Source organism: Macrobrachium rosenbergii, chromosome 4 (assembly GCF_040412425.1).
Source record: "Macrobrachium rosenbergii isolate ZJJX-2024 chromosome 4, ASM4041242v1, whole genome shotgun sequence".
NCBI classification, from domain to species: domain Eukaryota; kingdom Metazoa; phylum Arthropoda; class Malacostraca; order Decapoda; family Palaemonidae; genus Macrobrachium; species Macrobrachium rosenbergii.
Genome location: NC_089744.1, coordinates 46,988,075 through 47,015,921, shown reverse-complemented (window position 1 = coordinate 47,015,921; position 27,847 = coordinate 46,988,075). Strand labels below are relative to the sequence as shown.

The 27,847-nt window shown below is 38.7% G+C and overlaps 1 protein-coding gene across 2 annotated transcripts in view; it reads right to left on the bottom strand.

The window, feature by feature from the left end:
- LOC136833947 (prenylated Rab acceptor protein 1-like) overlaps positions 1 to 25,971 on the bottom strand; it is a 39,225-nt gene extending 13,254 nt beyond the window's left edge. Inside the window, exons 1-5 of one of the 2 annotated variants that reach the window (XM_067096228.1) lie at positions 25,749 to 25,971; positions 10,151 to 10,271; positions 3,557 to 3,660; positions 3,078 to 3,277; positions 1,388 to 1,485 (exon numbers count right to left, since the gene is read on the bottom strand). In XM_067096228.1, the coding sequence (XP_066952329.1) occupies positions 1,388 to 1,485; positions 3,078 to 3,277; positions 3,557 to 3,660; positions 10,151 to 10,271; positions 25,749 to 25,837 (612 nt within the window). In that variant the 5' untranslated portion in view covers positions 25,838 to 25,971. Of the gene's footprint in view, positions 1 to 1,387; positions 1,486 to 3,077; positions 3,278 to 3,556; positions 3,661 to 10,150; positions 10,272 to 25,678 lie in introns of both variants that reach the window. The other variant, XM_067096234.1, reaches the window with a different exon arrangement.
- Positions 25,972 to 27,847: the final 1,876 nt, after the last annotated feature.

Genomic DNA, 27,847 nt, shown 5'->3' with positions numbered 1-27,847 from the left:
AATTCCTGGAAGTGTTGGAGCACCAGCCAGCCTGCTTGCATCTCCCAACACATTGGTGTTCCATCTCTTGTTCCGTGGTCCAGGTCCCTGAAACACACTCCTTCAAGGTGTGTGCCCCAACCCCTTCAGAATGCATCTGAGTATACCAGCATCTCCAGGGGTGGACAGCACAGCTGTATCCCCTACATGTGGTTCATCAGGTTTCTCCATCACTGCAGGTCTTCCACCACACTGTCCATAACACTGATGTGCTGTGTCTGAACTCACTCTGGTCTGCTCCCTTCCCTTTCATTTGCAATTGCATGGACCAGATGTGTGCCCTGCCCCTGGGTAACAGCTACTCCAAAGAGACAAGGTGGCCTATCGAGGTATGCCGCTGCTTGACTTGTTGGAGAGGGTTTGGTGACACCTTGATGAGGTTGGCTATCCACTTATGGAAAGGATAAGCCTTCCCTACCACTGTGTCTATCTGCATCCGAAGTACTTTATGTTCTGCTTGGGGTAGAGGTCCGACCTCTTGAGATTTGCCAAGATACTGAGTTCTCTGCACAAGGCCAGGAGCTTGTCCCTGTCCTTCAATGCCAACGGTGCCAGGATAAGCCAGTTGTCGAGGTATCTCCTAGTCAGATACCCCATCAGTATGCCCATTCTGACACCAGCTGAAAGACTTGAGTGAAGGCCTGCAAGGCTGTCACCAGACCAAAGCAAAGCCAGCTGAACTGGCACATTGCTTTCTGGGAGACATATTGCAGAAATTTCCTGGAGGAAGGGTGTATCAGGATGTGAAGGCTGCATCCTGTAGGTCTATTAAGACCACGTAGTCTCCTCCTCTGCTCAACTACAGTACTGACTGGGCTGTCTCCATCTCAAACAGCTTCTGTTGAAGTAAGAGGTTGAGAGCCAACAGATCTTTTACAGGTTGCCAGCTTCCCAATGCTTCTCCATGAAGAAGAGGTGACTGCAGAAGCCTGGTGTGAGCATGTCATAACAGGCTTCTACTATCTTTATCACCACCTACTGCAGCATGGCTCCTACTTCTTGTTGCAGGGTCCTCCCCTTGGGCAAGTCGCTCTGGTAGGAAGGGAGTTCGATCAGTTCTGATAACAGAGGGGGTTTTGTCTGGCCAAAAGGGAGTGTATATCCTTTCCAGAGGGTCTAAACTTCTCCATCCCAAATCACTGCTAGACTTCCTTCCCAGGGACTCCCCACCTGTGGCACCTCAGGAGGGGGCGCATCCTGTTCTCACAGAGTATAATTTGGTAGTTACCCAGATCACTGGGTCATAGAATATTTCAGTTCAGCTTTAAAAATCATGCTTCTTTAGAGCTGTGACACACTTACTTTAAACTGAATAAAAATTATACCAAAAGTATAATATAATTCATACCTGTTGCATTTCCAGATCAAAAGGCTCATCTTCAGAACCGAGAATAGCTTCTATGTTGTAGAATGAGGCATGTAAAGCTATTATGAAGAAACTTGCACCTGAATTTGGAAAAGAATTTGATATAATAATTACAAATGACAAACTAGCTACTAAAGAAACAATATACCCTTAGACCCATTCAGTTTATTTTTGTGTTACAAATAGTTTTTAATGTAGATTCAGACCATGATCCACAATAGAATAAATTAATATAACTGCTTTACATATTGTATGATAAAAATATCAATTAAAAACTGTGGCTGGTATTTCCAAATTGATGCTTCCTTTAGGATCAGGAGTAACAACTTACACTGAATAACCAACCACCTTCCTTCAAATACCAGAATGTTTCATATACTCATTAGGACAAGTAACTTTAATTTAAACATATATATAACACTTTCTTTAACCCTTAAGGGACGGGGCTAATTATTTATCATACAACCTCCCAGACTGGGCAAACTTTAAGGTTGGCCAACTTGAAAAAAAAAAAAAAAACATCAATGGAAAGCGCAAGATATGCAATTGCACATGGTGTAAGAAAAAAATTCTAAAAAATTTTCCCCTACCTTCCACGGGAAGTCGACAGTGGCTATTTACAACCCTGTGTGGGGCCTCTTTTATAAAACACTCAAATTTTACCAAGTTATACATGTTTTTCTAATAATTTATTTTATTTTATTTTGTAAAATTATAATTATAGCTCACACAATATCGTGACAGAATATTTGTTGTAAAATATTCACGTAAATTTGCTGAGATTGGGAGATGCAATAACTTTTTTGGAGGTATACAGCTTTTCTCTAATATTTCTTTGCAAAATTACAATTATAACTGACATCATATCATAAAAGATAAGAACTAAAATCAACAGAAATCTCTGGGTATATTTATGAGGAAAAAAAAAAAAAAAAAAAAAAAAAAAAGACATCATGGGAGAGAGGAGCAAGACATCCCCCCATCAATACTGATCTCTCTGAGATGCCCACTGACTGAGCTGAGCTGAACTCTAAAGTTGCCACCATTCATTTATGAGCCATTGAAGTGATGAAAACTCTTTCCCGCTCAATACAGCCAAATCGTACGGTGAGTAATATTAATACTCCTCTGAAGGATCCGTACACCACCCAAAACCTGTTTTAGATCCTCTCATGAGGGGATCCGTCCACAAAGGGTTAAACACTTTCATAAGTAGAATAAAAGACACTGAAAATCTTCCCAGATTTCTTCCAGTCCTTGCTAATAAATTACAGTTCAATATCAATATGTTAAATACAATTAAAAATCTGCAAAGTTTTACGATCCTATTCAACAGTATTGTTTTTTGCAGTCCTTTTGGAGCCCATCTGCACTGCTTTCCAAAATTTGTCCCTCTCTTCATTTAAACTTCCCCTGCTTCAAATTTTTCTTCATTAAAGAAAGAATGCTATACTGAGTCTAGAAACTGGATTAAGTGGTCTGGTTAAAATTCTATATAACTAATAATAAAGGTCTGGTATGACTGGCTTCCTGCTGTACTATTCAATAGTTACAGAATGTAATCATCTACAATTTTCATATCCATTCAAGTGTAGTTAAATAAAAAGTACAGTAGATCATTAAACATTTCATAAGTCCAAGAGCAACAAATGCAATACCAATATCTACTTACCTAGCACCCAAAACAGAGCAGCACCTGCTCCAACAATATAAAAAATAGGTAGAGATAGAATTCCCACTGCAGCATACTGATGAACAAGAGGTAACTCATGGCCACCTACTATTATCTTCTTTTCTGCATTTCTCAATGAAAGTACATAGCAAGCACCAAGTGACGCTGCCACAGCAACCAATAACAATGGTGATGTGATTCTGAAAAAGATGAGATGCAATAAAATTTTTAAAATGTTAATATAAGTATGATATAGAAATTACACTCTCAAACCTGACTGCATTGGGGTGTGCAAACTGATCTTTACAGAATATTAGTTATAACTAATCCAACAGTAATGTACTATATTGGATAGTAGATATTGTTACAAGAATATAATCAACAAATAAAAACAAGCCAAATTAGAAGAGAGGTTTGTCAATTAATAAAAATATGTTTGATTCCATGACAAAAATCATAACCACCTTGAATATACTTACAAGCAGTAGAGGATAAGTCCAATGAAAACGAACATATAATTTGATTGGAAGTAATCAACATTCTTTGTCACTCTCTTAGTCCATCGCTGAATATTGGGTGGAGCCTAAGAGCACAAAACTTTATATTAGAAATTTTTTAAGCAATTTGTATTTTTCAAAGGTATACAAACGATAGCCTTTTATGGAAAAGTTTTCTTCAGTGGGAGCTGGAATCAGCCACTGAAATTGTACATATCCTTTAATTAAAATGAATTACTGTATGATAGACATAAAAACACAAAACTAAACATACTCCAGTAAATTTATGATGCCACTGAATGAGTGCATGCATACGTAGGTATGTGTTACCCCTGCTAAAATAGAGAGCAGAGGGAGGCGCATTTTATGAGCTGAAGCTCTATGATAAAATGATTATATACCTTACTTGCATCAGGGCTCAGTCCAGTACGTACTCAACCTGAATTCTGTCTTGCAGAGGAAAGCAAGGAAAATCTGAAGACAGAAAGGGAACCCAGTCATTTATCCATTCACCCTCCAGCTTTATGCCCTACAAATACCTGAAGGCCAATATTTTTGTCCAAAAGGAGCTTGGATGACTGCATCTGTTGGGCACCTACTCTGGGGTCCTAATGAGTTGAAGGTAGTGTGAGGTCTCCAGACACCTGCCCTAATTACCTGAAGAACCAATTAGTTCCTCTGAAATGGGCTCTTGTCCAGACTGTATGACTGTCTCCCATGCCAGATGCTTTGTAAGCTTTACAAAGCCAGAAAGAAAGTGTTCTTTGACACCATTTTCTGCCTGCTGCTACTAATCAAGGTGTGCTACCACTCTGGTCTAAGCAATCAAGTCCTTCTGAAGTAGTACCACATGGCTCGCACTGGGCGTAATACCATCTCGTCTTCATCCCCATCGACAAAATCTTGTAGGTATGGAATCTTAAAGTTCTCAAGACCCTCAACAGAAACTGATGGGCTCTGAATTTTTGCCAAAAACTTAAGACATGAAGAACGTGGATTTCCAACCCTCGAAGTACTGGAAAAGACACAAAAGACCATACAAGTTGACAACATGCCATGCTGAGACTAAGGCTAGTAGAAAAACAGTCTTGCGTGAGATCTTGGTCCAAGGCCTCCCCATAGAGTCCACACAGTGCCTGAGGTAGGCTGTGGAGGGTGAGAGTCACATCACACACTGGAGGATGAAGCTCCACAGTTGGCATGATTGTTCAAAGCTCCTTATGAACATGGATAACTCAACCAAGGAAGAAAGATTCATGTCCTTCAGTCAGAAGACCCGGGTTATGGCATTGCTATAACCTTTCACCACAAGGACTGAGAAGAGCTTGTCCCAACAAAGTAGACAAGGAAACCCGAGATCTGCTGAAAAGCAGCTCCAACCCGAGAGGGATCCTGTCTAAGACACCAAGTACAGATGGCCCACTTCCCCCTCATCATACTGGCTAAGGACTGCCTGAGGCATCCAGACAATTCCTGGGCAGTCCTACAAGAAAACTCACTTGCAGGAGCTCCTGGATAACCTCCAACTGCAAAGGCTGATGGTTCATCCCACCTGGTGATACTGCAGGAGATTTGGTACACAAAGGTGGGTGGGCCATAGCAGCTTGCAGAGTGGGATACCACTTGGCTTGGGGCCAACAAAGAGCTACCAGGGTTACTTTGAGACCCAGAGTGGAATGACCAACACATGGTTGATCACTGAGCAATTTGACTGAATGGTGAAAGGGCTCAGACGAACAGGTTTTCCCAAGGATGTCTCAAGGTATCCTCTAGGACAACCCAAGATTCTGGCTGCACGGCAAACAAGTGAATCACTGGTGTTCCCCAAAACTGGAAGAGCCTCTTTCCTTCAAGGATGCAGGGACCGCTTTGTCCCTTCTACTTGGCCATAGTAGGTTAGCTAGTCTGCCTAACATGCCTCCTGCTCAGGTTGTACCTGGCTGACAGCTTGTTAGTGTAGCAAACCACCCACTCTATCATCTGCATTACTAACCGACAGTCATGAAAGGAAATTGTTCTTCCTATTAGTTTATGTAAGCTGCTATGGCTGCGTAACCATTCATCAACAATTACTGTACAGGCAGTCCCTGTTTTACTGACAGCCTTGGTTATCGGTGATCCAGTTTTACAGCGCTTGTCTAGCAACGACAATAACTGGATTTTCAGTGCCAATATCCACTTATCAGCGCTGATACCCGCCTAACAGAGGTGCAGATCCCTGCTTATCGGTGCTGATGTCTGCTTATTGGAGCCAATATTCATCGATTTCCAGTTATCTGCGATTTTCAGTTATCGTCACGCCGTATGGAATGGAACCCCCCCCCCCCCAACAAAATAACCGGGGCTCCTTGTACTGAGTGACCCATCACAAGCTTTCAGAATGTTTACAGTTTTAGCAGTGCTGCCAAATTTCCAAGATGATGATATAGTTTTGTACCCACACACCAGAGGCTGAAATCTCCCAGGTGTGTGCCTCACCCTCCCTTTGATGTACATCTCCAGAGATGGAGAGCTCAAGGATACTCCCACTAGTAGGTTTCTGTCAACAGCCAGCAAGCAAGCAAGGTCCTCCCTCACTTCACAGCTCACAGACATGAAGTGAAGGAAGCAAGGTCGCTCAAGGTTGACCAATGCCATTTCAGTTGCCACTGAACTGAGCACTGGAGGAGGCACCTGTGAAGCATGATCTTTCTTCCAGGATGATGGGTGACCTTAGACATCTCACTGAAGCCGAGCTGGTTGCGCCAGAAACAGTATCATCACCCACCTAAACTACATGAATTAGCTAACAAGACAGTTTAATGGGAAGATTTGTCTTCAGGCCCAGTCTACTTCACCAGGGAAAGATGACTGAAAGAGCCCAGAAGGGGTTATCCATGATTTCCAGTGTAATTTTTTTTCCAGCAATGCCCTCACCTTTGCCAAAAATGCCAGATCTGGAAATGAAACCAGTAACCAAGAGAGAGGGCTGTCTCACTTCCTGACAGGTAGTTTGTAACTATCCTGAGGGACACACTACCCAGGTCTCTGGCCCCTGTCTTTGCCACATCGCCCACTGACATGACAAAAGGCCCTCACCATGGCAGCTGGAGAGGGGCCTGCCTACCTCAGCTTCCCCCCTCCCTTCTTCTAACCAAAAGGGCTGGGATGTCTCCTACCACTTTCTCATGGAAGAAGCCAAATCTCATAGCTTTGGTTTCACAGAAGGTTGGCCCTTACTGAAACCAGACACAAGCATAATTGCCCCCAAAAGCCTGGCTGGAGTTCTCTTAGATGTCCTGGAGAACTTGAAGGAGACTCCATGGTGAATTGTGGAGTCCTGGCTACTGGAACACCTTTTCTCTATTGCTGCCTCTATGTAACACTTGGAAAGAGTAAAGATAACCTCAGGACGGAGCTCTTTCACAAGGAGAGATTACTCGCAGCTGCAACCTGTCATGAAGAAAGTGCAGACAACCTGCCATGTCTTCTAAAAATTTGGAAAGTGCAGACAACCTGCCATGTCTTCTAAAAATTTGGCACTCTGGCATGCAAGAAAAAATCACTGCCATTCCTCCCAATAACAGCAACCTCCTGAACTACTTCTAAACACCAGTAAATGTGTTCACCCATAGCTCAAGCCACAATGCTGACTGGAAGGAGACCATGGCAACTGACTTTGTGGTTAAGAAAGTAGTACTCCTTGGAGTAATCTCTCCAGGTTTAAGTTGTTCATCGATATGTGGACAGACAAATCCACTCATAGGGGAATAATCCTGATGCTCCTGGTGTGTAAAACCTTCTCCAACATGTTAACATCAAAACGAAGAACTTACAAAATCTGCCAGATAACAGAGAAACTTCTGACTCGGAGATAAAACGAGTCGCCCAGTCCAAAACACCATGTGAAATCTTGACCACAGCAGTCTGAAAAACAGTCTTGTTTTCCAGAGTGCATCTGAGATGGGCTCTATCAATGAGATCGGGTTCAGACACAGCACTATTGTCTCTTCATTCATTGTGCTCACATATGAGCTCAATGATATCTCAAACACGAGTTTCGAAGGTCTCATTAGTTCTCCAAAGAATGAGTTGGCTTCTTTCCTAAAAGAAAGGATGACATTAAAGCTTGCATGAGTGAATACTTCAGGGATTGTAGACACAAATGATTGGCACCAACAGAACCAACTGCTGAACCTCAAGCTGAGGATATCTCGAGAATGGAATGCACTTTCTGAACTGTGATCATCCCTCTCACAAGTTTCCACATGACAGGCCACATACAAACTAGTAGAGGCCACAGGAGAGTAAAAATAAGTGTTATTGTGCATGTGCACATCAGAAGATCAAAATTATACTTGACTCTTTACAGCTAATCAAAAAGTTGCCAAGGAGCTAACATTTTTTTTATTCAATAAAGATTTTTTGCCTTTTATGACCCACTGACGAATGAATCATTCACTAACCAAGGGCTTGCATAATCGTGTACATATTGTCACAATACTGGGTGGTACCTTAAGATGGCACCCTTTCACCCTTTAGCAGAAGTACAGGAGAAAGAGTCCAGGGCAGTCCTCTGGTTCCATAAGGAACAGGAAGACTCGGAGTCCCAAGCTCACTCAAGAACCCCAATGTCAATCCTGCCTATGTCAGGCACCCCACCTGCTGGTGAGTGAATGCCACTGGTGACCCACAGAGAGAGATGATGTTGTTAGATGGCTTTCCTGATCTTTCCATCTTCCAACAACAGGAAGAGCCAGAACACAAGGAGGAAGAGTTCAACGATAAGGAGGAAGAGGAGAGGGAAGAAGTGCTTCTGCACTACTTTACCTTACTTCATTCACAAGTATTACCCTTCTCTGCTGTAGGAGAACTGGTCAAGGTAGGAACTGCAGACATGAATGGTGTCCAGCCTGTGTTTGACATCATGGGAGTTATCTCCCACAAGTAATATGATTGCAACAGGAGACTCAACTACACCACCAGGAACAGCTTACTCTTTGGTAAAGGCAAAGTGGTCATAGAAAGCAGTGAAAGATGGGCTTCCAATACTGAGAGGAGGCCACATCTTCTTTAAGTAATCCAATGATGCCATCATCCCAGGAGCAGCTGACATAGCAAGGTAGGAAGTGACAAACTATGGGCATGCATCAGGGTCTCCTCATCTGAGGAGAGGCCAGCACACACACCTGTATCATCAATGAGGGAGAGCTAGTTGCCACCCCTACATGCATATCCCCTTTGGATTGAGCCAGAGAGGAATAAGTGGGCATGGCTAGGAGAGGGGTTAGGTAGTCCATGAAGAATGAGCCAGCGTGATTTGGTGGTGTCAAAGGTGGAGTATTCTCCTCTGAAGACACCAATAATGCTTCTTCACCTTTCTCTGTTTTTTACCAAATCTCTTCCACAGCAAAGGGGCGCCAACCTGAACTTTCCACCAACACAGAGGAAATGTAGTAGCCACACTCTTGCTCATGCCCCACACCTACACTGTTCTCACTTTTTGTTCACAGACATGAAGAAAATAAACCCAGATGAACAAAAAGTATTAAGGATTAAACCTGACAATCATGAGAGAATTTAGCAGCACATCTACATGCAAAAGCAGCCAATGAAAAAACAAAGCATTTACTTTTGGCAGGTGAGTGGGACCTGTGGGGAACCCCACTCACCTGCCTACCTCCAAATTAACCACATTTTTTAATGCCTTTGACTAATTCCAGCTCACACTGAGGAATATATCTACATAAAAAGCAATGGTTTTTATTTTTGTAGGCATAATATATACGAGGTTGAAATAAAAGGAGCAACAGATTCACCACTCTCACAGATGTTTCATCATTCATTTATGTAAGTGTGAGTTACACTATGCTTTCATTTGCTCTTACATAAAAGTGATAGTAACTATATCTTTGGTAAAGAGTCAGTGAATGTCATATACTTAATTACAACACACTTGTGTAATCATGACTGAAACTATGTATCACAGTAATAGTAATATGAATTATGTTTACATGTTTATGTATTAACCCTTTGAGATTCCAATGACATTATCTATAGAAATGGAAAAAATAACCCTAGATATTTTGATGTCAAGTATCATTAGACAACATATTGACGCACATTTTAATTCTCAAGCTTATAATCAGTAACCCAGAGTGGAGTGTGTTTTGTCACAAATGAGTTTCAGACTTCAACTCAAATCTCATACTGTTAGGTTAATTTTTTTTTTTTTTTTTTTATATACAGGCTATATTTTCACAGTTTTGGTGCATCTGGCATGCAACAAATTAAGGTTTGCATTGTGGAAATCCTGGGATATTATTTTATAATAATTTCTAGCACTATGTTTTCAAATTTGCACTAGCCAAGGGCCAAATGTATACTGTAGTCCCATGTGATATTAACATACATATACCTACTTTTGAATACACCTGCGACATACTACATAAATAAGCTATTAGAATTCTGTGATATGATTACAAATCGATTAAATCACTATTAAATTTTTATGCTTCCATTTTCATTAAGCCACCTTTAAGGAATAAAAAATAACATACATAAAGTAAAAGGTCATTAAAGTTATCAAGCACTTACCTTAAAATTTTGGGTGTTAACAAAGGCCAACCAAGGTCTCACATTTTCCCGTCTCCGAGAGAGCCATTCACGAGCTGCTGGTGATGCCAGCTGTAACTGAACTGGAAGCTGCATGAGAAATCTGAAAAATTTTGCTTCTGAAGTAATGAGCTAAAACAAATAAAATCTTGAAATATTACACAGAACAATCGTTTTCACTTGTAAGCATAAAATTAACAATACAGTAGTCACTGGCACTTTCCAGTATTATTGTATCATATACAGTATGATGAAAAGAAAAGACAAACAATGCACACTTATATAGACAAATTCTTTAAACCAGTGTCTTCAACCTCAAGAGCCTCCCCAGTGCCTTCAACTTCAAGAGCCTCTCCCCACCTCCAATGACTGCTTCCTCCCCAAATGAAGAAGAAAGTGAAGAAATCCTTGCTGAAGAAAGCAAAAACAAAGACGACTTTGATGACCTGCCACCCCTGTATTAATTCCACACCGCCCTCCCCCCTCTTCATGCATCACAACAGGCCTACAACACCAGTTTCAAAGGTAAGAAAACTGTAAATGTACTTTATAGTTATTGTATTATCACAATTTGCTTAACCCTTAATGGAAGGGAATCGTCATAGAGCATCTATAACAGGTTTTAGGTGAAGGACGTGAATCCTCATGTGAGTATTAATACTATGCGTCATACTGTTTGAATGAATTTAGCGGGAAAGAGGTTCATAGCACTTCAGTGGTCCATAAATGACTTTTGGCAACTTATTACCTCGGCATGGGAGAGATATTGATCAGTATGCCTTGAAAAATCAGAGGAGGATGTAGTGCCTCTGTGCAGCTCAAGGATGTCTTTTTATTTATTTGCTCATAAATATACCCAGGGATTGCTATTGGTTTTAGTTTGTATCTTTTATGATAGTATATTAGCTATAATTGTAATTTTGCAAAGAAATATTAGAAAAAACATGTATACCTCACAAAAAGTAACTGCATCTCCCCATCTCAGTAAATCTCATAAATATTTTACAACATATATACTGAGAATCTGTTACTGATTTTAGTTCTTATTTGATACGATATTGTGTGAGCTGTAATTATAAATTTACAAAATAAAATAAAAAAAAGTGTTGGAAAAAACATGTATAACTTGGTAAAATTAACATTTTTATGAATGTCTTGTAAAAGAGGCCCCACACAGGATTGTAAATAGCCACTTTCAGCTTCCCTTGGAAGGTAGGTTAAAATTTTTAGAATTTTTTTCTTACACCATGTGCATTTGCATATCTTCCTCTCTCCACTGATGTGCTTTTCTCTTAAATTGGCCAACCTTAAAGTTTGCCTGGTCTGGGGTGTGCTTGATATATATTTAGCCCGTCCCTTAAGGGTTAATGTTAGGTCTTATATATCATTTGTATTAACCCTTAAACGCCTACTGGACAACCATACGTCAACTAAAATCGTCTGTTGGGTGTCAAATGGACGTACCATATGTCGATTAAAAATGCTTTTTTTAAATATTCGCGGAAAAATAATTATAGGCCTAGTTTGAGAAAGGTTTTAAATCACGCGCCTTGAGGGATGCTGGGAGTTCACGGATCAAGCTGTTGTTTTGTTTATAAGCGTCACCCAGACGCGCATGCGCGAGTTTCCTCCTTCCAGTACCAGAAAGCATCAGCGCCGCATCGTCCAAGAGCAATTTTTTGACGCATCCGTGTTTTGCAGAACTTTGGCGAGTGTTTGCGTATTTGTGAGGCAACAGGACGTTTGCAGAGATGTCCCAACGTCGTCAGGACCGTGAAAGGCGCATATTGCCTGTCGGTAGTGAGCGTGTGAGACGAGTTTTAGACTGGGATGCTGGAGATGACCCAGCTTCTCAACGCCGTGTTGTGCGGCCACGTGTGACCGAAGGTGACCAAGGACCACATCCCGTGCCTTTTACGACCCCTAGGAAGCATCGGGGTGTCCTGAGGGGCATCCGTAAATTTTTGAAAAAAACTTTTTCCTTCGCTGAAAATCCTGGCATTTCTTGAGTCACCTTGTCGTAATTATTTCACCATTTTATATTATTCGTTACATAAAGTGTTATACATCAAAATGTGCGCAATTTCATTTAGAATACAACAAAAAATAAATAATTCCTTTAGCTGTTAACAGTTTTGAAATATTTTCATTTAAATCACGATAACTGACAAAATTTTAACATTCGGTCAATTTTGACTCTACCGAAATGCTCGAAAAACGCAATCGTAAGCCAAAATTCTTACATTCTAGTAACAATCAATCATTTACCTTTATTCTGCAACAAATGGAAAGTCTCCAGCACAATATTTCGATTTATGGTGAATTTTTGAAAAAAACTTTTTCCTTCGCTCCGCAAAAAATCCCAGCATTTCTTGAGTCACATTGTCGTAATTTTTTCTCCATTTTATATTATTCATTACATAAAGTGTTATACATCAAAATGTGCGCAATTTCATGTAGAATACAACAAAAAATAAATCATGCTTTTAGCTTTTACCATTTTTGAAATAATTTCATATAAATAACAATAAATAGAAAAAATCAACCTTCGGTCAACTTTAACTCGATCGAAATGCTCGAAAAACGCAATCGTAAGCCAAAATTCTTACATTCAAGTAACAATCAATCCTTTACCTTCATTTTGCAACAAACAGAAAGTCTCTGGCACAATATTTCGATTTATGGTGAATTTTTTAAAAAAACGTTTTCCTTCCATCTGCGCGTGCGCAAACTCCGCTAAAAATCCTAGCATTTCTTGAGTCACCTTGTCGTAATTTTTTCGCCGTTTTATATTATTCGTTACATAAAGTGTTATACATCAAAATGTGCGCAATTTCATGTAGAATACAACAAAAAATAAATCATGCTTTTAGCTTTTACCATTTTTGAAATATTTTCATATAAATAACGATAAATAGAAAAAAATCAACCTTCGGTCAACTTTAACTCGATCAAAATGGTAAAAAAATGCAATTGTAAGCTAAAAAACTTACAGTCTAGTAATATTCAATCAATTTCCTTCATTTTGAAACAATTGGAAAGTCTCTAGCACAATATTTCGATTTATGGTGAATTTTTGAAAAAAAAAAAAAATTTTTACGTCTGCGCGTTACGAATTCATGCATCATTTTGTGATAATATTTTCTCTGTGTTGCTTTAATCGTTTTACAATGTTATATACCAAAATCATCGCAATTTAGTGTACAATACAACTAAAAAAAATTAACTCATTAGCTTTAACCGTTTTGCTTACAGCTCGATTTGTATACAATTATATACGAGTTTTTTTTTTCGCTGTCATATATTCAAATATTTATATATGATAATATTTTTTCATTTCTGATGGTTGCATACTAAACTTCAGGCAATGAGAAAAAAAGGAGCCAAAAATGAACTCTTAATCTTAAAAACTAAGCGAGCTGTGATTTTTTTAAAAAAACTTTTTTTCCGCTTCGGCGCTAGCTCCCGAACGCCGCCGGCATACGGGAGACGTTTTTGTAAATAGGGCTTCGGCGTTTAAGGGTTAATAAAATACTCTATAAAATACAGTAACAGTACCAGTACTGGGTTTTAGTATGGAAAAACATAAACAGTACTGTTGCGTATACGAAGTTGAACTTGTGAACAAAATGAACTTACAAACAGCCGCTCGGAACATAACTCATTCGTAAGTAGAGGCGCGTCTGTATACTGTACATGTATACTAGAGTCACCCCAGAGTTCTTATGGTCTCTGCAAACATAGTATAGTACAGTACATGTGCAAAGTATTTACCTTTGTTCTTACAAGAGTATAAACCTTTGTTAAATATATGGCATACCTTTGGTAATAGCTGGTGCAGTTGTTGAAGCTTTGTAACAAGGTAGTTAACAGGTGACAGGTGAGTGAGGGGATGGGGGACCATCCCACTCACTTATCTTCAGTCACCCCTATACAGACATACTGAAGCATGCTTTTCATCGTGTGTTGTTGAAGCTGATTTTCTGAGTATTGATTTCTTTGAATGGTTAATGTTAATGGCATGGTTGCTTATTCTTTTATTGATTTTGACTGGAATGATGGTGCCTTATAATCCTTCTTATGTAAGAATGATCAACATAAGTGTCCTGGACATGATCAGGTGTCTTCATTACCAATCGATTCTCATTTTGTGCATTCATAATGCAGAGGCCAGGAATGTTTACCATCTCTCAACCATGCTGAGTGTCTCTTGGTCCCCCCTTCAACATGGTTGCTAACCATAAGAAGATCTACAGCAGGTGTTTACTAGGCAAAGTAAGCCATCTTCTGTGATGGATATCTCTCCTGTTGGAGTCACTTTTCAGATTACATTTTCTACCTCTGATGTTTGAGCGCCTCTCTGTCTGTGGTTAAGGACTACTGTTCAGCCTTTTCCCAGGTCTTCTGGTTTCAAGGCATGGGCCTTAATGGAGGTCACCTTGCCCCTGCCCCTGCAGAGCTGTGAACAGTCTTGCTTTCCCTTCAAACTCAAGCCTCAGGTGGCACATATCTCTCATCCTTTGTAGTCTCACCTAATCATCTTATGAGGTCTTGAGGGAGACTACAGTCAGAGATGTTATACCCAAGACTGTTTTCTTACCAGTCTTAGCATTGGCAAAAGGTTCAGGCAACCTCATGGTCCCTCCAGCTTATTGCAGTATAAACTCAGAATCTACCAGTTCCTGGTGTGAAATACAAGTCTTCCTCAATCCTCTTCCTTTGAGACTTAAGACTTTGTAGATGATGATTAAGAGGAGATAATGTTGTCTAGTAGATGATGATGATCAAGAGGAGATGCTGGTATGTCCAGTGTGCATTATAGTACTTTCTGTGCAGGACTCAAAACCTCAAGTTTGAGTGATGGCAACTGTTCATTAGTAACTACCAGCACAAGTATTAAAAAGCACTGCCTCATTCTGGCTTCATAAAGTAATGAAGCAGATATAGGATTCCTTTGGCAGTGGAGCCAACCCTTCAGTCCAAGTGAGGGCTCACAAAATCATGGCATTGCCCTATCCCCAGCATTCAGGAGAACTTGGTGTCATAGGAACAACAAGGTGTGTGGTGCCCACAGGTACTTGGATACATTCTCCTTAAGACCTGTGGTGGCTGCTCAACATGCTGTTTAGCAGCGTGAGCTACAATGGACAGCACACCATCTCACCTATGAAACAAAGTAATGAAAGGTTAGATGAAAATGACTGGATTCTATCTCTCTTCTACTCTCTTCCTCTGAGCAGCCAATGGCTATATTCTCACTGGCCTGGCCAGATTCAAGTTAGATTCATAACATAGAGCTTCCAATCTCTGGTTTTCAGTAGTCGATTATATATTTATATATATATATATATATATATATATATATATATATATATATATATATATATATATATATATATATATATATATATATATATATATATATATATATATATATATATATATATATATATATATATATATATATATATATATATATATATATATATATATATATATATATATACACAGTATACAGTATATATATATTACCCCTTGGCAATTAACCATCTGGAATTCAATTTTATTCATGTTTTTGGATTTTGTATGGCTAAACTTTCGTATCTCTTGTAGTTAGGCCTATGTTATAGTTTGTGACTACTTCATCTCAGATTTTCCTGGATTATCTTTGTTTATTACCCTTTTGACAATTGACCATCTGGTATTCTTGTTCTTTTTGTTTACTTTGTAACCCTCCTTTCATCTGTCTCTCATTTGTGCCCAGACAATGCGTTAATAAACGTGAAAGCGCTTGGTACTTACCTGCCTGTCATTTCCTGTTGGATTCACTTGTACAGTATTTATATATATATATATATATATATATATATATATATATATATATATATATATATATATATATATATATATAATATATATATAATGTACATGTATATAAATATACACACACACTGTACATATATATACTATATACAGTATATATATGTACATACAATATATATATTTATATATATATACACATATACAGTACAGGCAGTCCCCGGTTATCGGCAGGGTTCTGTTTCTGAGGGTGTGATAACCAAAAATTGCCGCTAACCGAAAATTGGCGATTTTGGTGATTTTCGGGGGTTATCGGCACCGAAAAGCGCCGATTTTTGGTTATTGGCGCCTCTGTTAGGTATGTATTGGCACCAATACCCAATTATCGGCGCCAATAAGCAGAAATCGGTGATTTTCGGCAATGAAAATTGACGATTTTTGTCGCTAGACAAGCACCATAAAACCAAATCGCTGTTAACCCTTTAACGCCGACTGGACGTATTTTACGTCGACAAAAGTTGTCTGTCGGGTGCCGAGTGGACATAAAATACGTCGACTACAAAATGTTTTTTTAAATATTAGCGGAAAAATACTTATAGGCCTCGTTTGCGAAAAATTTTAAATCATGCACCTTGAGGGATGCTGGGAGTTCACGGATCACACTGTTGTTTTGTTTACAAGCGTGACCCAGCTGCGCATGTGCAAATATCTTTCTTCTCCTAAAAGAAAGCATCAGATAACTCTGCTGAAAATCTCAGAAATTCTTTAGTCACTTTGTCGTAATTTTTGCACCGTTTTCTATTAGCCGTTACATAAAGTTTTATATATGAAAATGTGTGCAATTTCATGTAGAATACAACAAAAAATAACTCATGGTTGTAGCTTTTATCAATTTTGACATATTTTCTTATAAACCGCGATAAGTGCCAAAATTTCAACCTTCGGTCCACTTTGCCTCAACCGAAATGGTTGAAAAATGCAATTGTAAGCTAAAACTCTTATATTCTAGTAATATTCAATCATTTACCTTCATTTTGCAACAAACGAGAAGTCTCTAGCACAGTATTTCGATTTATGGTGAGTGTTTGAAAAAAACTTTTTCCTTACGTCTGTGCGCTCTAACTGCTGAAAATCTCAGAAATTCTTTAGTTACACTTTGTCGTAATTTTTGCACTGTTTTCTATTAGCCGTTACATAAAGTTTTATACATGAAAATGTGCGCAATTTCATGTAGAATACAACAAAAAATAACTCATGGTTGTAGCTTTCATCAATTTTGACATATTTTCATATAAATCACGATAAGTGCCAAAATTTCAACCTTCGGTCAACTTTGACTAGACCGAAATGGTCAAAAAATGCAATTGTAAGCTAAAAATCTTACATTCTAGTAATATTCAATCATTTACCTTCATTTTGCAACAAACGAGAAGTCTCTAGCACAATATTTCGATTTATGGTGAGTTTTTGGAAAAAACTTTCCTTACGTCTGCGCTCGCTAACTGCTGAAAATCTCAGAAATTCTTTAGTCACTTTGTCGTAATTTTTGCACTGTTTTCTATTAGCCGTTACATAAAGTTTTATACATGAAAATGTGTGCAATTTCATGTAGAATACAACAAAAAATAACTCATGGTTGTAGCTTTCATCAGTTTTGAAATATTTCGTATAAATCATGATAAATAGAAAAAATTCAGCCTTCGGTCGACTTTGACTCGACCAAAATGGTCAAAAACTGCAATTGTAAGCTAAAACTCTTACATTCTAATAATATTCATTCATTTACCTTCATTTTGCAACAAACGGGAAGTCTCTAGCACAGTATTTCGATTTATGGTGAATTTTTTTAAAAACTTTTTTTTTAAGTCCGCTCATTATGAATTCATGCATCATTTTGTGATAATATTTTCTCTGTGTTGCTTTGATTGTTTTACAATTTGTTATATACCAAAATCATCGCAATTTAGTGTATAATACAACAACAAAAAAAACACATTAGCTTTAACTGTTTTGCTCACAGCGCGATTTGTATACATTGTATATGAAATTTTTTGTGCTGTCATATATTCCAATATTTTTATATGATAAATTATATTTTTTTTCATTTCTGATGGTTGCATACTAAACTTCAGGCAATGAGAAAAAAAGGAGCCAAAATTGAACTCATAATCTTAAAAACTAAGCGTGCTGTGATTTTTTGAAAAAAACTTTTTTTCCGCTTTGGTACTAACTCTCAAACCCCGCTGGCATACGGCAGACACTTTTGTAAATAGAGGCTCGGCATTTAAGGGTTAATCGAGCCCGCCGTTAACTGGGGACTGCCTGTGCATTATATATATATATATATACACACACACACACATACACATATATATATATATATATATATACAGGCAGTCCACAGTTTACACACACACACAGGCAGTCCCCAGTTTACGACGGGTCTGGCTTACAACGTTCTGAGGTTACAACGCTTTTCAAATATATTCATCGGAAATTATTTCCCGGTTTACGACGCATCATACGCCGATCCGACGGAAGAAATATGGCTCCAAAACGACATAATAATAAAAATTTGAAGGTTTTTTGATGAAAAACTCAATAAAAATGCTGTTTACTTCATTTTTATACACCCAAAGCATTAAAAGTGAAGTTTTCTTAGGATTTATTACGATTTTCAACGATTTTTTTATTTATGACACGGCAGAAAAACGGAACCCCCGTCGTAAAACGGGGACTGCCTGTATATACATATATATATAGGCTATATATATATAAATATATATATATACCGGGTGTTTTGAAATTAGAGCCCCCCCCCTCCACAGAACAAATGGAAAGTTATAGAGTTTTCTGCTATAGCCTATCTCCAAGTACATTATTTCAAGTTTATATTAAGCTATTTTTCATTTTACATTTCTTGTATTTTCAGACTGAGTGACGGAGTTAGATACAGCCATGGCTAACAACTCGGAGGAAATCAGATGGATAGACCGAATCCAGGCTGTAACCTTCAGAGAGGCCAGGGATGCTGGCACATCCTTCATTTCATGTTTCTGGATAGCTAAATACATAAAAAGTGATGAATCCTTTGTTAAAAGAAACTGGAACAAAAATCCCTATGACTCTCATCGCGAAAAGTGTGAGAGTCTTGGAAGGCCTGAAGTCCTTCTCAGGAGTCAAAAGACATCATACCCCTCAAGAATGCAGGCTGTGGTACAGGCAGATGGAGGCCACACAATATATTAAATACTCAGAGAAACTTAAATAACTGTTCTGAATTAATTTTGTTTTTGTCCATATCAAATTTATTTTATGCTGTAGAGGGGGATTAATTTCAAGCACCCTGTATGTATATATATATATATATATATATATATATATATATATATATATATATATATATATATATATATATATATATATATATATATATATATATATATATATATATATATATATATATATATAATTATATGCAATATCTGATAGCTGGGATCAACTGCTTTTAGCATAACTAAGATTACCAAAGAACTTAAGTTGTGTACAGAGATTCAAATGCAGGAAATACCTCAAGACTGACTACAGATCTGATAAACCAGTCACTGCCTCAGAAATTATTAGTAGTAAACTTGAGGACAGACTCTCACGACACACCAAAACCTCATGCTCACACAAGACAGTTGAGTTAGTGGGGAAATGGGACAAATGTACAAATTTTGAAACTTCATTATATCCAGTGGATTCAGATCTTTCACAAAAGGGAGTTCCAGGGGATATTCCACTAGAGGAAATAGATCTTGAAATCAATTTCTCTTGGAGTTCTTAAACTGTTAAGTACCTCTCAAACTGCAAAAGGAGGAAAGATATAAGCGTCCATAACCAAAAATTTACTGCAACAGTCTGTGAATCTGGAAAAGGGGAAGCAGCATACTGTATAGGTAACCTCCACATCATCAAGAGGTCTGCAATGAGTTTAATAAAGTTTCTACATAAACTTTAATACTTGATGATTTAGATACCATTCTAGTCTGGGTTCTTACTTCCTTTGAGAGACTACCTGAAACTTTGCCTGGTCTGCTTACCATTCTAGCATCTCTTGGAAACTCATCTGCACTGTAACCAAAGTTGAATGCAGTAGAGACTACCTGTGTTGTGTATGTTTAGGTTAATGGGAAGGGTCTTATTATGATCCTGACATGGTTGAAAACACTCCCCACAAATGGTTCTATAACCTAGAAGCAAGAGCCATCTTTCCCAGAAGCTTTGATAAGAGCTTTTTGTTCCCACCATTTCCAAAAGTGGAAGAGCCACGCTCTTACCTGAGTACAGAGGACTATGACTTCATTTCTTGGAAGAAGACTTGGAGGAAGACTTCTTGATGGAACTCTGTGGGAAACGGGGGAAACGGATATATGCTTTTATTATAGTATGTGTTCTAGAACGGGAGCATGCTGCAGCGGAGACAAAGATCTGGGAGGAACAGTTGAAGAATCCTTGGGGTGTCTCGTAGATTGGGAGAGCAGGTCCTGAGTGTTCTTTTTCTCCAGGTCACAGGCAATGTCCAGTACTGCAGCCTGGGAACAAGATGCATCTTGTCCAAGGGGGGAAGAGGAGGGCTGATCTCAGAGATGGAGTGACACCTTTTGAAGTAAAAGAACACCAAAGCTCTCTTTTCTTAAGCACACCCAAGACGCAAAGACTAGCTAACTCCTGTGTACTATTGCGAACGCCCCTGTCAATACAGGACAGTACTTCTAAGAGATCTGAAGAAATTTCTTGAGGTAACAAGCAGCAGTCTCTAAGCTTGTGCGCTAGTGCGCCCACAGCCCAGTCTAGGACACTCATCACTTCGAAAACCTTAAAAATATTCCGAAGCTGAAAACATAATTTTGGCTGAGGAAAAAGCTGATCTCCTAGCTGAGCCGTTAAGACCAGAGAAGTCTCCCTGAGAGGAGGCAGAGACTCCCATGGAAGGCACTTCTCTTGTTGCATAAAACCTATAACTCGATCTGGACAACTTGGAAGGCGGAAAACAAAAAACTGCTTTACCTTGCTCCCTCTTCTCAGGAAAACACCCTTCTACTTCATTCAGTGCCTTCTTGGCTGAAGAAGAGAGAACCAATTTCGGAACCTAGAAGAACCGACTGGGGGCTTCCATAATGAAAGTCGAAGCAGGAGAGGAGGGAGTAGCTGGTGAAAAGCAACTTGGAAAAGTCGCTAGCAGGAACCTCAACAACGCAGAGTATGCTGACGAAGGAGCATCTTGATCTGGTACAACCTCTTCAGAAGAAGAAACAGGAGAAAACGATGAGTCCGCTGTCATCAGAGCAGGAATTGGCAGTCTAGATTAGGTCAAGTTGGGATTTATCTCTGGATTTCACTTGGTGAGGTGTGATGCTCTAGATCAGTTTTGTTTGTGGAATCCAGAGGGGGCAAATCCCCCATGTCAGGTAGGACCAAGCAAGCATTATATTATCTTAACTCTGAGGTAGTTGGGTTGAGAAGTGGCCATGTGGTAAGCTACCCAGTACCACTTTTCATTACAAATGTTTGTTTTTCATCAAACAAAAACCCTGATTTCACTCGTGAGATCCCCATTTAGCCTAATTGCATGCAAGCTAGGAGGGGTTAATGAGTTTTGAGGGGCCAGTGAACGAACATAGAATGTCGAGTTTCCCACCAAAAATTATTAAAAAATCTAAGGAAACCTACAATTTTTTTATAGCGGGAATGAACCCTTGCTATTTAACAAGTTTTTGGGATGACCTGGTGTTTACTAATCATGCCACAACTAACATAAAATTTGATGATAAGCGCATCCCAATCATAAGGGTACCAGTCTTGGCTTCTTTGCAGCAATCAGGAGTTCATGTGAATTGGAAGTACTTGGTTCGGGTCTTATGGTTTTCGGCTGGGAAAGTAAATCATAGACGGGGGATGTCGGTCGGCTTTTGTCGGATTGACACGTTTAATCAATCCAGAAACGCAGTGAATTCAAGTATAACTGAGATATAGAGAACAGCACAGGAGTTAAATCGTTTGCGGATACTATGTTAGGGACAAAATTTTATCATGATGTTCCATTCCGACAGTTAAAGACAGAAAGAAAGGGTGACTGTGGGTCAGTGTGTAGGTTTGTGAATCATATCGATCATACACATTTTGATTGGATAGATGTATTTAATCCATGGCCCTAGGGATTAACCTGGGTCAACTGAGTATATGATTGGATGGAATTAAATTTCCTGCAATCAGGAATGCACGACAACAATCTTAGGAACTATGGGGTGAGAGGTGTGCTGCACTACAGCCATCTTAAGAGCTACAGGAGAGCTGTGCTGCATGGCAATGTTCACGTCAACTGGGTGCTTAGAAAAAGTTACATTCCACGGAAAAAAATGGCAACTGGCAAATTGATGCAAACTGGCCAAGTTTGGATAATTTTTGGCATGTTGAACATCTTTTATTCTATGCAAGTAGTCATTTGGAGTTATTGTTAATGACCTGTAGGCATGTCCCGCAGATATACAAACACCCCATTTTTTATTATTATTCAAAACATTACAACCTATCAGAAAACAGGCTGAGTAGAATGCAGAGTGAGGGGTCACGACTTACAGAGGGAGGGGGTGCTAGGTTACATTTGAGGTATGGTAAGATATTGGCTCTGAAGTACCTGCTGTAGTTCATTTACCTTTCTAAGATCGCTAGGGTGGGGCGAGTAAGGAATTCCTGCGATGTCAAACGTCTCATTGTTATGATTAAAAATTTGGTAATTCTGTAGGAAAGGGATATGCTGGTTTCTAAAAAAAGTAGTTACCTACAGTTATGGAGAATAATGTATAGAATTCGTAGATACTAGTCATTAAGTGAGGAAATACTTATTAGTACCAAAAAAGTCACTTTAATATGTAATAACTCGTGAAAAAAACTAAGTCGAGAGAGCTCCGTCTCTCACCGAGTCAACTACAGAGTGACGTCTGTATCTGCGCGCGCATGCAAGGACTAAAAAAATAAGTAAAAAAATGACAAACACAATACGTACAGGCTAAATCTCTCTACTTTCCTATTTCTCTGTGATCCATTGTAGGTCCCGTTGCTAAGTAACCAGTTGGTTCTTAGCCATGTAAAATAAGTCTAATCCTTTGGGCCAGCCCTAGGAGAGCTGTTAATCAGCTCAGTGGTCTGGTAAAACTAAGGTATACTTAACTTTACACAATTAATATGGCTATTTTGTTCATCAGCATGGCAGTAGCTTCTACAAGTGCAAGTGTTCCAGCGGAAAACTTACCCTTTAGATGTGAAAGCTGTGTCATAACTTATGGTGATTTTTGTTATTTTTATAGCTGTAACACTGAAAAGTTGATTAAATACTGTCAAAACCATGGGGTAATTTTAGCAGAAAAACATTGTGGTTCGTGTAATTCTGTCTGTAGAGTTGATATAAAAAAAAAGTGTGTATTCTGTTGTGATAAATCTTCATTGCTGAAGGATGCCGCAGAAAAAGGTGTAATTTTAAAGTGTCTATATTCAAGAACACTTGGTTTTACCAATCCAAACTTGATATTGAGATTAATTTAAAGTTTGTGGTTCTGTGGTTGCAAGACTGGTTTGCCTGTGAGGTAGTGCGATCTGAACTTAAATTAAATGACGTGACAATTTCGGACTGGTCGTCATATCATCGAGGTGGTAGTGAATTGGGTTTTCAGACAATAAGAAAATTGGTGGTCCAGACTGAAACGTGGACATTGACGAGTCAAAGTGTGGACGATGTAAGTATAATGTTGGACGCATAATTGAAGGGTAGTGGGTTTTTGGCAGAATTAGCCAAGAATCACGAGAATTTTTTGTAATGCCTGTTGAACTAAGGGATCGTGAAACACTACTATTGTATGTGTTATTAAATCCAATATTCACGAGGGAACTACAGTACTATTGTCTCAGATTGCTGGAAAGCATATAATTGCTTGGAGGAAGAGGGGTACAAGCACTTTACGGTAAATCATAGTATCAATTTTGTGGACCCCACCACAGGTGCCCATACTAATACAATCAAATGAAGGTGGCGCGATCTCAAGGAGTTACTTCCCAAGTATGGGCGTTGTTAGGTTCACTTCATAGGTTGTTTGGCTACTGCATATTTCAAGATTCATCATAGTGACTCCTCAGCTTGTCTACATTCGTTCTTACACGCAGCAGCTATACTATATACTCCATCATAATTGGGTAAGTTACAGTTGTAATTATAGGAACTAGGGGTAGTCTGAATATCCGTGGTACCCATGGCAGGTGCGCACAGCACAACAGTACCACTTGTCAGTACAAACGTGCTTGCCAAGAATCTTTAATTTCGCAGATAAGGCGCGAAACGCCGTTCTGCCACCCCTAGGCTTAAACTGCCTTTTTTCCCCTACATTCCCCAGCTTTTCATCAACTTTGTCTCCCCCACCCAAAACCCCTGGTTCCCCCTGTGGTACCCCAAGATTGTTGGTGGTTGTAAGGGTTTTCCTCACTTATTTAATGATACTGAAGCACAGATATAGTATTGTTTTAAAATTTTAAGCTGTTTAACACATAGAAACTGTTGCAGCCCTCTCCTATAGAATTACCAAAAATTTTGCCTTGTTAGAGCCTCCTCAAACGAAAGAAAAAAAGTTATTCACTTAAAGGTAACAACGAAAACATATTTGAATTCACATTTTCCATACAAACCTCATTTATTTTCTTAAAAACAAAGAGATATGGCAAAATTTTCGGCCTGCGCTGCCAAACCTCAATTTCGCTGACACGTGGTTAGCGAGGGCATTTAAAAGGCCAGCTTGATCAAGAACAAGGACGGTGGTCACCTCAAGCAGCCAGCAAGTGTCTGTGGACAGTATGGATAGCCCGAGGGATAGCCAAAGCAGATCAGATCTCTTCACTGTCCTTGGAGGGTTTTCACTCTCAGAAACAACAAAAGGGGGCTGTGTAATTAATGGTAAATTATTTCTCTCTCCTAAATGACGAATAGTTTACTTAATCTGCAGAGGCACTGAAAAAATCTAAGCACGTAACCAATAAATAACTGCTAAAATAGAATACGGATAATAATCAATCTGGGCTACTTAGTAGATATGCTAGGCTACCTCCTTTTTGATTAGTAGTAACTTGACCATTCATCTACGCTATGTGAAGCCGTAACCGGCTTTCGATTGTGTTAATGGCTTTAAAAGCCATTCCTGTCAAACCACCCTTACAAATTTCAAGTGTAAATGCATTAAACACATTATGATATTGTGAGAATTATGATTATTGTTTCATTAAGCACAGAGAAAGAAAATTCATTAAGAACCAAATTTTACTCAACGGTTTCTCTGAAAAAGAAATTACAGTAAATGAAACACCTCAGGTAAAGCCATAAACAAGGGATTAACCTCGACGGTGAGATTAAAAGGGACAAGTAGATATGGCAGCGCTGTACTCTTTTCCTGTCCCCACCCTAGCGATCTTAGAAAGGTAAACGAACTATAGGCCTTTAACTGCATTCGCCCCAAAAGATCTTTCAAAGCTTAACTCAACTAGCCTATGGGGCAACTTGAAAATTTTAATCCTTAACATAGGCTAGTCTTGGTCTTTAACGGGCGTACCGTGATTAATCCAGTAATGATATGTCAGCACAAAAGAAAAAATCGGTATGAAAACGCATACCCCACAGTAGGTTACACAGGCCTATGGAGTAGGCCCGAGGATTTGTCAACCCTAGGCATAGCGGTCTTACCCAGCCTTTGATGCGTCTCTGAAGTCACCAGATGTATCTATGTCGCCTGACAAATCAATTTCCATATGATTTGGAGTAGTACCCGTCATGTTTTAACTAGCTAACTGCTATACAAGCGTACCATCGTCATCCACTAACAGTTTGTAATTATATTCGCTCCAGGGTGTTTACGTCCTACGTCACACGTAGGCAAAACAGATGAGCATCGGGAGTTGACTGAGTTGGGTTATCTTGCCTCTGTAACCAGCTCCTTTAAAGCTCTTCTTTCCTGTTTTCTTTTATCTAATATGTTTCTAGATATTTATTGATGTCCAGTTAATTCTTATATTCATCTTCTAATTTACTATAGACACAGCTTTTTAGGAAGACAGGCCATGGCCCAGATAGACTATGCAAATGTGTCACCACTCAAGTTTTTCTTTTAACACGCGAGATTTTACAAGACGTATTTATTCGATACATCGTGAGTTATAGAATGACACATACCTGTGTACCATCAGGGGATTCAGTTTCTAATATAGTGCTATGCAGATGATTTGCGTGCAGTTCCATGAAAATAAGTCAATTTAATGTCTAATTTTGGAGGATATTCTATCAGACCTCATTTGGTCCACTTGGCGGGCTCATTTATTTGCCCGTTTTTTTTTTTTTTGAAAGGAATGATCTTCGATGTCATAACGTTGAATATTTGTCTCTTTAGTCTTTTCTTGATTATCTTCAAGTGTTTACTTTTTTATAGAATCTTCCGATATGATTTGTGTGTTGTTGTGTGCCTTGGCCAAGAATACTCTTTGGCTTTGCCACATCGAAGAAAACCTGTGGTCTATCCGACATTTTGCGCAGAAAATAGTCAGATTTCTAGCTTGTGAAAAGCGGTAAATAAAGGCTACCGCTTAAAAAAAATGTTGCACGTAGAAATGAAAATGAACAGCATGCCTGCTGCTATTTAAGAGAATAATTAAAGCTCTGCATCTTGCATTTATAGGAATTTGATTGCCGTAAAAGTATTTGAATGTGACTCGCTACAAAGGCGACAGACATTTACAGCAAGCTTGCCGGTGACTCGATAAATTTCTATATAACCCTCTTCCTAAGTATTTCAGTAAGCTTAAAATCTGTTGAATATAATATGAATTGTGACTGAAAAAAAGCGAAACGGAACTGCAGTTTATTAAGAAAATCGTACGAACATGAACTTTAAAGTAAATGTATCCATTTAATTTGTTTCATTTTTTGCGCCACAAGAAAACTAGTTTATTTTTTAGTGGTACCTCGCCCATGAAAGTTGTATTTTTCTCTTTTTATGTTTTGACTTAGCTGACAGATTTTCTGGTGATTACCTGTACCTTTCCTCACGTTTTGTTGAGAACCATGGTCGAACATGGAGATAGTATGTGTTCGGCTTGCATATTTTATAACGGCAGGACATTACAGTGAAGGTTTTCTACAGTTTGAAGGCCTTGCTGTAGATTTATCTACTCACTTATCAAGAAGGTGCAAAGTTAATTTCGACTCTGTTGTGCAAGAATAAAAAGGCCTAATGGACAAACGGCATTGCTCATGGAAGTGACTGTAGGTTTCGTATGTATTTACGAGCCTGTAGAGAATGTGGTGTGGCATTCGTTTTAGAGCCATGCTTCGGAAAATGTCACAAATTCTGTCATTTTTAAGTACCTAAGCATATGTATAATTTTTATTTTACATCTAATAAAACTTATTTAAAACTTAATCGTGGATATGCAATTTGGTAGAAAATAAATCACTCTATAGGAATTATATTTACGTTAAAATAAATAAATCCTTAAAAGTAATATGGGATAAAAGAAATAATTTAAATTTTTTATAAAATAAATAATCATGTGAACAAGTCAAATATAAGTTGTGTAAAAGTGCGATAAGTTAAATTGTTTAAAGAAAGAAACTGATTTTTCATCCACAATGATCTCGCGACTTAACTCTGCAGCCTCTGGCCTGGAACCAATCCCTCTCTTTCTCAATCTTTGTTTTTCGTGTTTAGTAGATTTTAGGTCATTATAAATAAAATTTATATATGGTAACCAGGAAAGGCATTTTAGATTTAAACGGGTAACGGAAGAGGT